The sequence below is a fragment of the Perissodus microlepis genome, chromosome 22, assembly GCF_051167445.1.
Source record: "Perissodus microlepis isolate ML-2025 ecotype Zambia chromosome 22, ASM5116744v1, whole genome shotgun sequence".
NCBI lineage: Eukaryota > Metazoa > Chordata > Actinopteri > Cichliformes > Cichlidae > Perissodus > Perissodus microlepis.
In genome coordinates this window covers 11,652,832-11,670,183 of record NC_140481.1, presented here as the reverse complement: position 1 = coordinate 11,670,183, position 17,352 = coordinate 11,652,832, and the positions used below count along the sequence as shown (strand labels likewise).

Sequence of the window (17,352 nt, the reverse complement as noted above, 5' to 3'; positions counted from 1 at the left end):
AAGTCAGAAATGCATATGTAAGTTTTGTGCTGTTTACTTTTTGGAGGATTACACAGTGTCAGCTCTCTGCTGTTATTTCTGGTCTACTTCCCTTCCAAACAAATGCTGGCGTGAAGTGTGGCATGCTAAGTGTGCCTTTGGGCCATGTTGTGTATTTGACCTGCAAGGACAGTCAGCTGAGGTAGGGGAGCTAATAGCTGAGGGACGCCACTGAGGTTATTAAGCACAGAGGCTGAAGCATAAGCCTAAAAACTTTTCTGTCAGGCAGATCCACAGGGACCTTGCCCAGGTTCCATGAGATTCCATCACGCACGCATCGCGGAATAAGAATATGCAAACTGAATTAACTCCCAGGAAAGGAAAAGTAAAGTAATTGAAGAGGTGATTATAGGAAAATTTATTTCAGGTTGTACAATCTGAAGGTTCTGGTATAGTGATCTGCCAAATTAAATTCGGAGCCTTTAAAAAGGCCCAGAGACACTATCATCTCGCAGCTCCCCACAACTGAGAGGCCTGTAAAAGCAATTCCTTTATATACTGTGTGCAGCATTAATTGGTCTTTGGTAAGCTGAAAGCATCTCGTCACACAGAGGTCTGTTGTCAAAACAACAAGGATCATAAAGGCTAGAAGCTAGAGGTGAACAACCACTGTGAATGGCTTTTAAAAAGTGGTCAGAGACAGTTTTAAAAAGAGACTAGAAAAATTTGCATTTCCTGCGAAAATGCAGTGTGGATGCTTTAAAGCTGAAGCGGTCTGCAAAAACTAGCTGAAAAAGCTGAAAAGTTGCAGAAATTGTAAAAACTTTGCAGAAGCAAAGGAACTTTGCTAAAATGGAATAACTTAGCAGAACTGCAATATCTTAGAGGAAATATAATACTTGGCAGAAATACAATAGCATAGCGGAACTTAGCAGAAATATTGTAACTTACCAGAAACATGATAACTTCTCAAAAATACAAGAATTTAGGAGAAATAGTATAAGATAACAGAAAGAATATATTTAGCCAAAAATACTTAAACATTACGGAAACACTATGATTTAGAAAAATAGTACAACATAGCAGAAATACTGTGTTTTACCAGAGACACTGTGATGAACTATGAATATTGTCATTTTAAATTAATACTATGTTTTAGCACAAATACTATAATTTGACAGAAATACTATCATTTGGCAGAAATACTATGTTTCAGCACAAATACTCTGTTTTAGCACAAATATTATAACATAGCAGAAATACAATTATATAGCAGAAATGCTTTATTTAGAAAGAAAAATATAATATAGTAGAAATACTGTGATTTAGCAGAAATACTACAATATAGCATAATAACAATGATTTAGAACAAATACTATGATTGAGCAGAATAGTAATAACTTAAGTGAAAATACTGGAAAAGTAAGATGACAAGCTGAAAAAAAAACCGGAACATGGTTAAGTTCCCTCAAAACTAATTGTTGTTCACCTGTGAAAAAAAAATAAAGAAATAAAAATAAATTTAAAAAACAAGAAGGAACAGCCAACAGATACACACAAAATCAAATATGTATACACAAATGCACAGAGAGAGAGACACACGGAGGGTCTATGCCAGTCAACCAGTCTGAATATATTATATGTTTTTCCAACAATGAGATGCTGCCCTAAAGAGGGTCTCTCTCTCTCTCTCTCTCTCTGTTACACACACACTCACACACACACACAAACACACACACACACAGGGTGAAAGAAGTAAGTTTCTAGCTCAGTCAAGCAGCTTGGGAGCTGCTGAATTTGAATCCACCAATCAGAGAGCCTGTGCACTTTTTCCCGCCAAAACAGGTGCACGCAGCACAGAGAGACACAGGATTTTTGCAGTCTATTTCTCATAGTGACGACTCCCCTCAAACAAATGACCATAATTTCCTAACCGTAGGGGCTAGAACGGTCATTCTTACACCGTTTTGTTCAGAAGATATGGGGGAATCTTCAAGTGCTGACAATTTATGATTAAAATATGAATTTTTAGAGATATATGACATTGATGACTTGTTGGCTTAGAAGCCACGAAGGCCCCAATATGCAAATTTGAATGCCTCAGCCCACATATATGATTGGCTGGCTGGGAAGCCGTGCAGGCCCTGATTTGTGGATTTGAATTCCTCAGCCCTCAGATATGATTGGCTGGCTTAGAAGCCATGAAGGCCCCGATATGCAAATTTGAATGCCTCAGCCCACATATATGATTGGCTGGGAAGCCGTGCAGGCCCTGATTTGAAAATTTGAATTTCTCAGTCCTCACAGAGGATTGGCTGCCTTGGGACCTGGCAGAAATATATAGAAATAGTATGATTAAGCATAAATACTACATTTAGTAGAAATACTATGTTTTAGCACAAATACTATAAAAAGCAGAAATACTATAATTTAGCAGAAATACTATATTAAGCACAAGTCCTATAAAAAGCAGAAATACTGTACTATGATTTGGTAGAAAAATTATAATTAATCAGAAATACTATATTTGGCACAAATCTTATAAAATAGCAGAAATAGTATGATTTAGCACAATAGTAATAACTTAAACAGAAAAATTGGAAAAGCAAAATGGACAGCTGAAAAAAGGGTGAGAGAAGTAAGTTTCTAGCCCAGTAAAGCAGCCTGGGAGCTGCTGAATTTGAATCCACCAATCAGAGAGCCTGTGCACTTTTTCCCGCCAAAACAGGTGCACGCAGCACAGAGAGACACAGGATTTTTGCAGTCTATTTCTCATAATGACGACTCCCCTCAAACAAATGACCATAATTTCCTAACCGTAGGGGCTAGAACGGTCATTCTTACACCGTTTTGTTCAGAAGATATGGGGGAATCTTCAAGTGCTGACAATTTATGATTAAAATATGAATTTTTAGAGATATATGACATTGATGACTTGTTGGCTTAGAAGCCACGAAGGCCCCAATATGCAAATTTGAATGCCTCAGCCCACATATATGATTGGCTGGCTGGGAAGCCGTGCAGGCCCTGATTTGTGGATTTGAATTCCTCAGCCCTCAGATATGATTGGCTGGCTTAGAAGCCATGAAGGCCCCGATATGCAAATTTGAATGCCTCAGCCCACATATATGATTGGCTGGGAAGCCGTGCAGGCCCTGATTTGAAAATTTGAATTTCTCAGTCCTCACAGAGGATTGGCTGCCTTGGGACCTGGCAGAAATATATAGAAATAGTATGATTAAGCATAAATACTACATTTAGTAGAAATACTATGTTTTAGCACAAATACTATAAAAAGCAGAAATACTATAATTTAGCAGAAATACTATATTAAGCACAAGTCCTATAAAAAGCAGAAATACTGTACTATGATTTGGTAGAAAAATTATAATTAATCAGAAATACTATATTTGGCACAAATCTTATAAAATAGCAGAAATAGTATGATTTAGCACAATAGTAATAACTTAAACAGAAAAATTGGAAAAGCAAAATGGACAGCTGAAAAAAGGGTGAGAGAAGTAAGTTTCTAGCTCAGTCAAGCTGCCTGGGAGCTGCTGAATTTGAATCCACCAATCAGAGAGCCTGTGCACTTTTTCCCGCCAAAACAGGTGCAGGCAGCACAGAGAGAGACACAGGATTTTTGCAGTCTATTTCTCATAGTGACGACTCCCCTCAAACAAATGACCATAATTTCCTAACCGTAGGGGCTAGAACGGTCATTCTTACACCGTTTTGTTCAGAAGAGATGGGGGAATCTTAAAGTGTTGACAATTTATCATTAAAATATGAATTATTAAAGATATTTGACTTCTAATGCACCATAACTGAGTAGAGCAAAGCAAAAACTGCCTTGACTTGCCCTCAAACAACGCTTTCTAACTCTAAATCTATTTGGAGTATCAATATCATTCTTTCACCGTAAGAGACAGCAGGCTTTGGTGAACAATCATGGAAATTTTCAGGTCTCTGTGGAAATCCATTAAAAAGATATAACGAGAGAAAAAAGTGGTTCATTTCCAGAGTTTGAAATCTGAAGAAATCTGAGCGAAGGACGAATTTCCTACCCTCAAACAAGTCTAACTCATTTCAGAACGGTAATAGGTGAGAAAATAATTCTTGAATTGTGAGCGTCAGGAGTGTCTGAAGATATACTGGGACAAGCCTTATGTCTTAACTTTGCTTCGTTAAGGAGATATGACAATTCGAATATGCCTCTCATTACAGAAATCAAGCGGTGATTTTGAACAAGCTCTCCATTGACTTTCTATGGAGAGTTTAGCGACTTTGTGTTGGTCTGAGGAGATTTGCCAAAATTCTATAAATCCCACAACAATGATAGTGACATTTTCGGAAAGCCAGCAAAAATACCTACGTTTTGATGTATAATTTGTGGAAGTTGAGTGAAAATTGAGCAAGTAGCAAGAAGTTGTTCGGACATGAAGAGAAGACTGCAAAACCTTCAGTGGCACACTGGAAGCCAAGTGCATAGCAACCATAACAACGCATGTATTTTGTGAAAAATCACAATTTTGCAACTGAAAACTTTAAGAGGCATAAAAGTAAAACGATAAAAGATTTGAAAAAGCTGATTTATACCTGAATAGCCCAATAATTTGAGAACATTTGAAAGTTTGAATGGTTGTTCTACGTGAAAATATGAGGAAGTAGTTAAGTTTCAAAAACAAGCAAATTTTAGCAGAATTGCAGAAGTTTCCCATTCATTTCAATGGGACAAATTAAGCTTAATATTTTAAAAAGTATAGTAGTGAAAAATACCAAAAGACATAGCACACATTAGCAGAAATAGCAGAATAGTTTAAAATTTGAACGGTGAAAATCGGCTGAAAATTGTGGAAGTAGTTAAGTGCTAAAAAGTGTACGGAAGTCCCAAGAGGAACTCAATAGTGTGGATGCTTAAAGCATCCACACAATAAAGAGAAACAGGAAAACAATAGTGTGGATGCTTAAAGCATCCACACAATAATAATAATAAAGAATAAAGAGAAACAGGAACTCAATAGTGTGGATGCTTAAAGCATCCACACAATTACTCTGCATGCTCAAGGACAGGCTGCTGTAGCTCAGACAATGAAAGCTAATGTGTTGGCAGAAAAATAAATGTGGTCTTACACTTATATCCTATATGTCTATTGGAAACCTATAGAAAACCTTCACCAACCCAGAACCCCAGCATAGATGCCAAACTCTAACTATAACATGCCGTTGTAAAATATATTTTCAAATGTGATTTTACTTTCCATAAATATAATCAGAGCGGGGTTTCCTTGGGCAACATGTGGAATTGGAAAGGGATTTAGGGGACTGACTGCTAACGTTGGTGAATCTGCCTCTGGTTTACCAATCCTAGCATCCAGGAGGTGGTCTGATGCCTACCAGAAACTTTATTGTACAAACCTGGATTCCTGATCCTTCGGGAACTGTGATCTTCCACACACAGTTGAGGCTGTTGAGGTAGGGCTCAGGAAATCCAGGAGATAAGATGGTGCCAGTTCGCTGGGTCAGATTACCTCCACATGGAACTGTGAGATAAGAGGATGAGGTTAAGGTCTAAGTTACTTTAAAAGTGTGCAAAATGCAAAGAGAAACAGATCATATAATAAACATGCTCATATCAGAAACAGAATCAAAATGTACACGACAACGACATGCTGTACATGATCCGCCTGGTTTGTGCTTGCACACACAAACTCCTAAGGAGTGTTTACAGTCCTCAGACATTGTCCTCCCAGCTTGTCTTGTTCAAGTCACATCTGGCGACAGAACAGGAGCATCTGCTACAGCTGTAAGCTGTGTATGAGAGTGTGTCTTCGTATAAGCATGTTGATTTCTGTGTGCGCATCTGTGTGTGTGTGTGTCCATCGGTGTGTATTTGTGACCCTGAGCAGTGCCTGCCACCTGCTCGTTGCATGGCTGAATCTCACTGTATAGCTACAGGCGATGGCTGGTAGCCCACATCTGTGTCAAGATGGAAGCTTGAAGCTCAAAATATCAAGTATGTGAACCAGACAGAAGGAGAGAGAGAGTGAAAAGGCAAATAAACTGAGATAGAAAGAAAACAAAAAAAAAGCAGAACTCAGCTCAGGATTAGAGTCCAGTTAAACAAATGCTTATATTAGAATATCAAACACGTAGTATTGAGCTGTGGAGTTTAAGCTTACAGCCTGACTTTAAAACAAGTGTGTGTATGTTTTTGTGTGTTTTAAGTATCCGTGTCCTACCTATGCAGCTGGGTATCGAGCTATTCCATTGTGCCAGGGCATTGGGAACGGTTAAACATTCGATAGCGCTCGATCCCTCCAGGACGTAACCAGGGTTGCACTCGAAGCGGACCACGGCGCCGACGGCAAAGTTGTTACCCATTCGTCTGCCATTTCGGGGCTCGGGGACTGAACTGCACTGGGTGGCGCTGGTCCGCGGCACGGCTGTGAACAGGAAGGATGGTGATTTGATTTGAGTCATTATCCAGGATACTTTAAATTAAATAATGTGTAAAAGGCTGCTGTGCTTCTACGTAACCTGGAGTTAGAAATACCAACCTACTATGCTTTACATTTGAGTAGGGGCTTTAGAAACAAGCAGTTTTAGTTCCTTGCCTTTTAAACCAGGAGTCTTCTGATTGGCTCCCTCAATAAAAACAGAACATATGACCCACTGTGTGCCTGAGATGAAAATATTAGGAATATCCACCTTTGTTGACATCATCCAGAGCCAAAGGTGGAGAAGTCTGTTGTTTCTAAGCATTTACAACCCTTGAAACGTTATCTTTTGACTCACATGGATTACCTGCACATACGGTGTCATGCTAATTATTTAAAACTTATTATTTGACCATGACAGGAAAAAAAAGAGCATAACAGCTACTCTTTAAATGTAAACTACCTACACATTTAATATACAATAGAAAAATCTCACTACTTGATTTTGTGATTTCTTTTTAGTGTCTATGTCAGTGTGATCACAATGCCCAGAACAGACAATACAAAATATGATATTCAGCTCTGCTTTTTCCTTGGCGTTGTTTCAGCGTACTTGCCAAAAAGAAAAGAAAAAAAGAAAAAAAAAAGTATTATTTATTCATTAAACATTCTTCGGGGCTGCCACTGCCTTTGGATATCTACAGCAAATGTCATTTCTGGTACAGTGCACTGTTTAAGGGAAATAAGAATTCAAAAAAGCCCCTCTTGGGGGGGGGGGAAAGAACAACGGGAGAGTTTAAGCACAACTTTTTCGCACACTTTCTGCAGATGCATGCGCTCGAGCACATCACGGCTGAGACAGCGGCTGAAGGTGAATCCTTGCAAAATCACTCAGCAAGTCATCTGTTATGGACACGGACGGGGGGTGTTCGAAGAGAGGGAATTAAAAAAAAAGGTAACAGAATTTGTTTCGGAGTGTGTGATTGTGCGTGTGTGTGTGTGTGTGTGTGTGTTGCACACTCACCCTGATAGACCAGATGGAATCCTCTAGAGCTGGATTGGCCTTTGGAGGTAAAGCGGATCAGGATTTGGTTGGAGGTTGCTAATGGCAACGACTCACCTGCGATAAGATCAAGGTTTTTTAGCAAACAAATCTTTAGCAAAACGCTTTGTTCTGCACCAGTTTACGTTTGTGTTGCTTTCTGGTCACTGAATCACCAGCTCTGTTAATTTCCTCCCTCCTGAATGTGAATCCTGGTGACTATTTTTAGGAAGTCGTTCTGCACATCCAGTATGAAAATTAAAGAAATGCAAGAGCTAGGGAATCTGCAATGACTGAGGGAAAGAGGACATTCTGCAGGTCTCTGGATATGGATATATTTAGAAGTGCTATTCATGTACTGCATTGCAGGAAAGTGCAAAAAGAAAAAAAAACACGTGGGTATCTCATCCGAGTGAAATCTTGCTGTTTGGTCTGGAGCTGTGCTCGGTGATGTTACGCTTTCACAGAAAAACTCACTGGGGTGAAAATATAACATGCTTATAGAAGGCTTTGCACCATCTGTGGTGCATGCAAATGCATGTTGATTATTCAGATTAGCTTAATACTTTGCAGCCACAGAGCACTCTGTTTATCTTCCATACCTGTAGGAAAGCCAGAAATATCTGTCAGGTACATTGTGACTAAATGGTAATCTTGCTTATTGGCACTGATAGCATTGTGTGAGGGTGCAGCTGAGCCTCTGACTGCAGTCTGCCTATACCAAGTGATGTCCCGAAGCGTAAAACCTGCATTTGATCAGCGTATGAGCCTCACTCTCTATCATGTTATTGTTTTTCCCGGTTTGATAATTGTTTGTGTTATTCCAGCTGGGCTAAGGCAACTCAAATTCCAATTTTTAGTTTTCAAGAGTTCCCCAGTTACCCATTAATTTATAAGGTGGGGTGTCAGAGTAGATGACTTTTAAGCGCTGGAGAAGCAGCTGCAGTGACCAGACCTCCTGTGACTTTTTGTCCCAGGCTGTTTCCGAATTACGGAATCAAATTCAAGTTTGCATTTTTCACCTGCTGCCTAAGGCTCTCCGCAATCAAGCTCCTGGAAGTCTTACTGTACAGCTTAAATTGCTTTGGGTAATTGGTGTGAGCAGGCCTTTTGATAGCGCTCTTTGTTCTTTGGGTATAAAATTAGATTTTTAAACTACACGCAAGGACAATTTACTAAGAATTTAAGGGGTTCGCCACATTACGAGACTCTTTACTCTAATAGCATTAGTCAAATAAAATGTGATTATACCGAGGTCAAAAACATCTAATCCTGAGAGTACGTTTTTTTGTTTTGTTTTTTAATTCCTAAAAATTACCCATACGATCCCCTGCAATCCCCATTAGCCCATATTGTAATTACACAAAAGGAGAACCCCCATGATGTATCCAGTGTGGTGTAAAATTTGTTGACTGACACAGAACATGATACAAAGCGTGATCATCTCTGTCTCTGCCTCTCTGTCTTTCTCTCAGTGTGGTGCTGACTGGCGTTCTGCTGTGAATCTCATTACTCTATGTCTGCTTGCTGTCACACTGTAGTGGGAGGCAGACGTGCTTAACCTCAGAGGCAACATCTGTGTGTGGATGTGTGCGTGTCTGTGTTAGTGAGTCTCAGTGAGTCTGCTCTGTGCTCTTAGGTTTTCTGAGAGCTTCTGCACCTTTAAATGCAGTGTCCTGAGATAGCTCCAGTGGCACAGTTTCTTAATGAGTCGTCACCGCGAATGTTCAGGTTCCACTGCTGGATCCCAGAGCACGCTGGCTAGTTTATTAGAGGAACCCTTGCTGTGTGCTGTCATGGTGACAGTGTTTCATAATTTGCTGCACAGGGCAAGTATCCGTGCAGTAAGAGCAAACACGTGTCAGCATGTAACTTACTGGCTCTCTGGCCATTGTCCAGCATCCCGACCACTTTGTCCTTAAAATGATCTTCAGCACTGACATGTGAAAGGCTAACGAGGTCAAGTCTGACTTTCGCTGGGATCAGTGCCTGAATTTCAGTGGTAGTTATTTCTGTACACTGATAAACAACGTCAGCGAGAAAAATTCTGGCTGTTAAAAATCACAACTAAACAACAGGTTTAGAGTTAAAAAAAAGAGTTAGTCAAGTGTGGATATCAGGTGGTGAATTTTAATTCTGCAAAGTTACATTTTGTGTTTATTCTGCAGTGAGCTGAAAGGGGACTTTAGCAAACTCTAGTCCTAGATGGCCAGGAGAGAGACAACTGCCATTTTCTTCCCTTTTTGTTTTTTTTTTCAAATCGATTATTAAAAAATTAGCATTTAGATAGGTGTCCTTGATTTCTTGAATCAGTCATTTTGTTCTTCTCTTTTCTAATTCACACCTTTTTTTACTGTTAATTTATTCCACATTTCATTTCTTCTTATTTTATTCTGTTTGTCCCCACTGCCTCTGATAACTCCCAATCACTGGCATTTCTCTGTAGAGAATAAGCATCAATAAGCATATAAGGAATGAAAGCATACAGCTGAATACTTTACTGAGATCATTTAGTAGAGAATCTGTTTTTCAAGGTCTGCATAATTACAAAAAAATGCTCCGTGCTTTGACTTCTGTGATTTAACATGTTTGGCAAATGCCATCCTGCCATTAACCAAAAACCCCAAACTGTACTGTACATACTGATAACATCTATATTTTGACATGACAGCATGTGTGATGAAAAACAGATTCAACTGAAAACACAGGAGACAAAAGTTCCACAATCTAAATCAGAGTAGAAACAAGAACTGATCAAATAATGGTATTAATAAAGTCTACCAGCTAAAGTAAGTGTGGACCTGATAAGAACCATGTAAAACAAGGACAGGAAGTGGGTGAAAATAAGGTGAAATACATCAGAAAATAAAATAAAATAAAAAAGCTTACAGATCATAATGGAAAACATGAAGCTAATTCCGTGCGTTGTACGCTTGCAGATGTAAATGTTAGTAGATTTGTAAGCTTTGCTGCTTTGGTATGGTGAATGGAGATACATGCTTCTGGTTTGTGCCTAATTCAGTGGCAACGTGTGGGCTAAAATCTCTCTTCCCTTGCCAAAGTGTGTCAGCTTTGCTCTGCCATGCCTAGTTAGATAGCTCTGCGAACCTGCTGCCTTGAGTCCGTAGTTAATATAGCATCCTGTTTATTGAGCTGTAAACTGGATTTTCTGAGGCTGCCCTGGACACAAACCAAAGTAATCATTTTGCTTTTGTCAAGCCACAGGGCGAGGGCAGGCTGAGACGGAGGGGTGCCCTAAACTCGGCACCTTTTCACTCACACCCTCTTCAGAGGTTGAACCTCCCCGACTACAGCCATTGCTTTTATAGCCTATCAGTGCAGTTGTAGTATTTATTACATCCATTCATCAAAAATAATATGGCACACATTTAGTTATTTTTCGCCTTTTAACTTTTAACCTTAAAACTGTTGTCCTTTTTTACCATATTCCACTCTCATAACTCTCTTTTAGTGAGTTGTGTGCGTATGTGTGCTCCACTTTCTGTAGACATCTACTCAGCACTGCTACACAAGTGGGCTCTTTATGCACTAGTGACACACGAACCACTGTGTTGTATTTGTCTGCAACACACACTTGATTCAAATATGACAATTTGGGTTAAGTTTAAGTTTGGACTCTGACCTAATGACAGAAAACAAAAACTGGAATTAAGTTACCAAACAAACCGAACATGGATTGTCTGGTTAAAGCAGTACTATCTACGTGCCGTAGTTCATCATCTGTGGCTTAGAAGCACTAGCAGAACTGCACTGTGCAAGTCTAGCTTTGCAGACACGGCCAAATAAATGACTGAATTTAAGATTATTTAGCACCACTCATGAATGTAATGGGAAGAGACAGATATCAGCTCAAAAAAGTGAAGGTAAAGTGCTTGTTTAAATGTATTTCAATCATACCATCATTACGAAACTTGAAGGTTTTCCTGTAACTGCTAATGTCATTAGGTAGGATGAGCTCCAGGAATACAATTATTACTTTTTGATTTGTTTGTGAGGTCACTCTCTACTGGCCACTTATTGCAAATATGCAATAGTTTTAAAGGCAAGCATTCACACGTGCTCACAGGCATAGCAAGCTGTTAGCGGCTGACGTCATAAACCCTTAAAGATCCTTTAGTTCCCAGCAAGAACCTGTGTTTACAATCTCTGCTTCCATTTCTTTGTATGTCATAATATATTATCTTGTTTATCTTTCCATGTAACAATTAATATAAAAAAAGTATCTATCCAGTTGTTCCACTATAGCATAAACAGACACCTTGTGGATCACTGCACTTGTTTGCCTACATAACTACATAATTCGTGTAATACCAATTCAGGTGTATGGTCATGCAAGGCTTGAGCCTGTCTGTAGATATGTTATCCCTGTGACTCTTGTTGTCACTGCTGAATTGTGTTACAGCTCAGTGGAGCCCACCTGCAGCCACTGCGGTTCTGTCTGCGTCAGCACTGTGTCTCTGAGTTTAAACGGATCCTTGTGAGAAGGATAAGTCTAAGACAACACTTTTATTCAGTCCCCTGCCATGTCAAGAATAATGGCTTCAAATAGTCAAACCACTGTTACTGATTTGGAACGAGCTAGTGCTGAAGATGAAACAAAGCTATACAAATGTGCATGAGTCACGTCTTGCCTACCTCTAGTTGCATGTAAATAGCTTCTATTTTTTGCCTCCCTCAAGTTTGATACCTGCTGAAATCGGAATCGTGTATTCAGGCATCTGAAATGTGCGTGTGTGTTTGGGGGTACCTGTGTGTGCTCCAGAGAGCGAGCTAAGAACGCGGGAGTGCTGCGTTGCCCCATCGTAAACCTCCACGATGTCATTCAGGGCCGTCTGGAAGAAGGCGAACTGACTGAAGACCACTAGGAAAAACAGACGCAGTCATGAAATTGACATCAGAGAAGACTGAAATGATAATTGTTTGAAATGACTCAAAAACAAAACAAAATAAAAGTACTCATCATCCAAAAGAATATTTTCAACACCGTTTGTAATCAAAAACTCTCCTTTAAAGCAAGCTAGATAATACCGCCAGTTATGACAACACAGCCAAACAAACCTGATATTACAATAAAGATCAGCAATCCTGTCTGGGCTTGATTGCCTGTCAGGAGATGAAAGGCTTTGCAATGACAGTCAATCTGTTGTACAATGTGTAGCTAAATCTCCACTACAGTGCTTTCATCCTTTCAACCCACCCTTTCTACTGCTGTTGCCTGAACATATTCAGCCCCTTCACAATCAATCTGTCTCATTTACTCGCAGCACATATCGCAGGTGGAGAGTAAAAAAAAGAGCAGAGGTGAAAGAGGGGACTACTGCTCCTCCATCAAAGTGTGGTTCCTTATGTTCTGAGACCCACTTATTTGACATGATTCAGCATCTATAATCTCCAGCCTCATCTTCAGCGATTCCCATTATTTGTGCATCCTCTTCATCTGCGTCTCTGATAAGAGAACCCAGTCATTGCGGCTACACCCACCCTGTCCTCTGCATTGAAGAAAATAGCCTATCATTAGCACTAGTGCATCAGCCTAATGAGAAGTGGCAAGAATGGAGGCGAGAGCATTTGTGGCTCATCACGACAAAGTGAGTTGCCTTGGGCCTCACTGTCATTTTCCAAGAAAATGCAAATGTGGACTTTAATTATTTCAATTTCCTTTCTCACTTTGACTCGGCCGAGCGAAATACGCTGCCGACAGGTTCCAAGAAGGATAGGTGCCCGGTCGTTTTGGAGCAGAGCCGGACCTCTGAATGAGCATCATGACCTCAATATTCAAAAGACTGGGGTGAAGTAGCCAGAAGCCAAACACATGCCCGCCACTGCTTTTTTGGTGTAATTTAACAATGATAGGACGTGAGCTTGCCCCTCGAGAGGCATGGTGCTGATAACTCATTAAGGAGCCAGAGGGAAGAGAAGAGGAAGCAGGAGATAAAAGGAGAGCAAGACAGAGATAGAAAGTGAAACGGAGCGGCATCCCGAGCAGGCAAGTGAAACATGTTTAAATCTGAATATACGTGCTTGTGCTGTGTTGTGTTCCTCTTCCGACACCCTTTGCTTTCTGAATAAATTCCCGCTCTTACAGTATGGCATCACATATTGGAAGAAAACTGTGACCTTTAAGAAGGAAATGCCAAAAAGCAGCGAAACTTCGGAAACACTGGATCTAATTATATTTCGGTGGATGCGTGCCTCTGACTGACGTGTTATATGACTAGTGTATAAGCTGGTGATTAAATTGCTCTTTCACAGTGATGTAAAAAAGTGTGTAGCAATGAGACCGATGAATATAGGGACTATCAATAACTCTGTGACTTAAAAATAAAAAACATTTGGTAAGAACTGAAAGAGGATGGGAGTTTTTACAAGTTTGACACAAACTTTCTCTCTCTGGTGCAGCTTTCGCTAAAAATATTTAGTTATGGAAAAAAAAAATCTCAAGTGTTTTTCTTGTTATTCTCTTGCCTTCAGCCTTGAAAAATATGTAGAACTGAGTGAGGCACTTGAGCATTGTTTGAGCCCGATAAGGAATTATTATTATTTATTTTTTTTGGCATTACAGAAAAATTGCATCTTAATTAAGCACCAATAATTAACCACCTTTATACATCGGCACAAAAACACACAATAAAACATCTGCCAGGAAGAGTGTAAAAGAACGCTCTCACTTCTTGGCTTACCGTAATCTTTGGGCACGACTACAGAGTACAAACAGGTTCGTGCGCTGCTGTAGTTACCGGGGTAACCAGGAGACAAGACCACTCCCTCTGTACCAGTGTACTGTCCACCACATGGAGCTGCAAAAAGACATAAATGAGAAATGAAAAAGAGACGACCAAAAAAAAAACAGGAAAGGACAAGGCAAACATGACAGGAAGGTCTACAGCCAGAAGTGGAAGATTCCATTTCTCTCCCCCCTCCTCCTACCTTTCCATCCCCTCTGTTCCATCACTCCTAAATTACTTTTCTTGTCTGATTGGGCTTTCAGTGGAAGATGTCCCCAGTGTTTGTCACAGTGAAATTGCAATGTTTTCCAAGTGTCCGTCTGGGTTAGCCTGGGCGTGCTGAGACCCGGATTGCTTCTACTGGTTAAACCCCCCCAAAAAATGCTCAGCACACGCTTGTACGCTGAACCCTTGTTTCCCCACGTGTGAAAATCTGCGTGGTATGAGCTTGTCTTCCACCTGGCATACAACTAAAGCTTCACACTGTGAGAGCCATACGATTCTGTGGTGTCAGGGATCTTTCACGAGCTCTCCCGGGGGGTGAGCTAGTGAGCTAGTCGTGTCATGGGAATATCAGAGAGCAGTCAGAATGACGCGCGTTCCGCTGTGAGCGTGAGGGGAATATATGCAAAATAAGCAGCACTCTTTAAATTAAAGCTGCACTTGCACAACTATTAATGTTAGCAAAACCCACACAGCTTTGCACATACACCTGTAGGACACTGCTCTATGGGAAAAATAGCCTAATTGTATAGACATGTTTACACGTGACAAATCTATAAGCACTGATGTGGTTTGTGTTCCTAACAACCGTCTCCAGATGTCAGTGTTTACCAATGCAGATGGGTTTGGGTTTGTTCCAGCTCGGCTTGCCGTCCACCCCCATGATGCAAGTGAGCGTTGGGTCTCCCTCTAGTGTGTAGCCACTGTCGCAGTGGTAGGTGATGGTGGAGCCCAGCTTGAGATTGGTGCCCACCCGTGTCCCATTGCGCACCAGGCCGGGCTCAAAGCAAGACTCCCTAGGGTTCTCTGCAGAGAGAGGTAACGCAGTGGAAAATCAGTGACAGAAGTGAGCAGGCGTTGTTATTTCATGAAAGGATTTTTTTTTCCCTGCATCCAGCTGTAGCCGTGATACTGGAACAGAAGCTGTTTTCTGCCTAAGGTTACTGATACACTTGGATTTCGAACTTCCCTTCCTCCTTTGTGGCTGCGTTTGCTTTCACCCCCGCCCCACCGTTTCCTGCAACTCTGTGCTTTCCTCTGTCAGTAAATATATCTCACTGACTGACTGCCACTTTTCTCTCTAGCCCTTGACGGTGGCCTCTCATCTGTGGCTGTTGGGGTATGTATGGCTGTGGAGAAAGACAGGCAGCTGATTGAGAGTGGCATGGCTCTGGCCCAAGGTCTGCTGACTGCACATAACCGCCTCTCAACCAACGCTTCGCTGTGCAGTCAACTAGAGAAGACAATGCACATACGCAAGCTTTCTTTGTCAAAGACACACACACACCTACACTCGTACCCTGCCAAACTTCACTTGCACACACCCTGCAACCGACCACACACATCAATCATCACTTCTGAGGTCATAAGAAAGATGTCTTGCTCAATTTACCATCGCATTGTTCTCAGGTGGAAAATGTACATGTGAGTGGAGGCCTGTCAATTTGTCACACTTCACACCTTTACTGCTAAAATAAACACGGGGGGAAAAATGCCCAAAGCAATTTAATTCAATCTTAAAACCCAGTCCACTTTCCCAGCAAACTTTAATATTTGATGACTTACACCCAGCGTAGGAAGGTGAGTCAACTGTTTTCTCATTAGGGAAATTTCAACTGACACTTGAGTGTCTGACAGAATATATGTTCAAGAACCTGAGCTGTGTCAACAGGAGCTAGCTGAGTGCAAACTTTAAATAGGGAACACTGTAACAATGTTCATATAGCAGAAGCATTTCTTAAAAAAGGTTCACTGGGAGGTCAACAAAAAAAGACTAACCCACATTAAAATGAGTCCCAGAGCTGACAGAAAATGTAACATTCTTTTTGTATTTTATCGCTTCCCTGAAAATAATCAAAGCATGACACCTTTATATTTTAAGAATTTTTGGCCTCCTTATATCATCTCGCACTTAAAGATTTATATTTCGCATTATACACCAAGTACTTTAAAAAAGTTTCTTCATTTCCATTTAATACTTGTACAGCTGCTGTTATTGTGTATATATATATATTTATATTTCTTCATACATTCTTATATATTTCTATACTGTGTATTGTGTATTTTGTTGTACAGTTATTTTATTTTCAACTTTAATTTATATATTTTATCTTACTCTTTCCCAGTTAAATTTACCCTTCATTCTAATTTGTGTTGTACAGTTATTTCATTTTTAACTTTAATTTTTATATTTTATTTTATTTTGTTCCTTCCTAGTTAAATTTACCCTTTTTAATTTTCATATTTATTTCCTATCTTATTCATAGCCTTTTTTTTTTCTTTAGGTCACGAGCAGTTGTCTAAGCATTTCACTGCATATCGTACTGTGTATGTGACAAATAAAATTTGAATTTGAATTTGATTTGATTTGAAGTACATGGTGTATAAGATCAAATTTCTAATTCATTGATGACAAAATTAGACACACAGTAAATAAATGTTGAATTTCTAAGCTGAAAGTTGGGGAACTAATGATATCACAGAGTGCTAGGGCCAGGTATGTCTGCTGACTGCCACTACCTGTTCTAAACAAGGGTTATTTAGCCATGAACCTTGTTTTGATATGTCATGAAAAGAAATATATATATTGGTGGTGAAAACATCTTTCAACGATAAGAAAGATGTCAGCTAGGACACCCTGCCCTCACCCTCGACAAAAATACCCCAAGCTTTTGGGGCTGAAGGGTAAAAATGATGGACATGAAAAGAGACAGCAGAGCTGTGATAGATATAGTAGGCATTAGGAAAGGGCTGGCCCTTGGCACAAGCTGGTCTGTAGAAGGTTGGTCACCCCAATAAAATAAGCTGATCTAACAAGCCTTGACCCTTATTTACAGATGTGAGTGAAGATGTGAGAAACGCATCGTCTGTTTTTTCCATTTTATTGTTGTGTTTTTAAAGGAGACATTTAGTGGTAAATTGG

General features: G+C 40.1%; 1 protein-coding gene across 2 annotated transcripts in view; it reads right to left on the bottom strand.

Moving 5' to 3' along the window:
- The window catches only part of csmd2 (CUB and Sushi multiple domains 2), a 270,938-nt gene that overhangs the window by 67,713 nt on the left and 185,873 nt on the right, over positions 1-17,352 (bottom strand). For both annotated transcript variants that reach the window (XM_084918556.1, XM_084918557.1), the window contains 6 exons: positions 15,042-15,236; positions 14,163-14,279; positions 12,230-12,343; positions 7,444-7,539; positions 6,222-6,425; positions 5,398-5,522 (listed from right to left, as the gene is read on the bottom strand). In XM_084918556.1, coding sequence (XP_084774682.1) covers positions 5,398-5,522; positions 6,222-6,425; positions 7,444-7,539; positions 12,230-12,343; positions 14,163-14,279; positions 15,042-15,236 — 851 coding nt within the window. The remainder of the gene's footprint in view (positions 1-5,397; positions 5,523-6,221; positions 6,426-7,443; positions 7,540-12,229; positions 12,344-14,162; positions 14,280-15,041; positions 15,237-17,352) is intronic.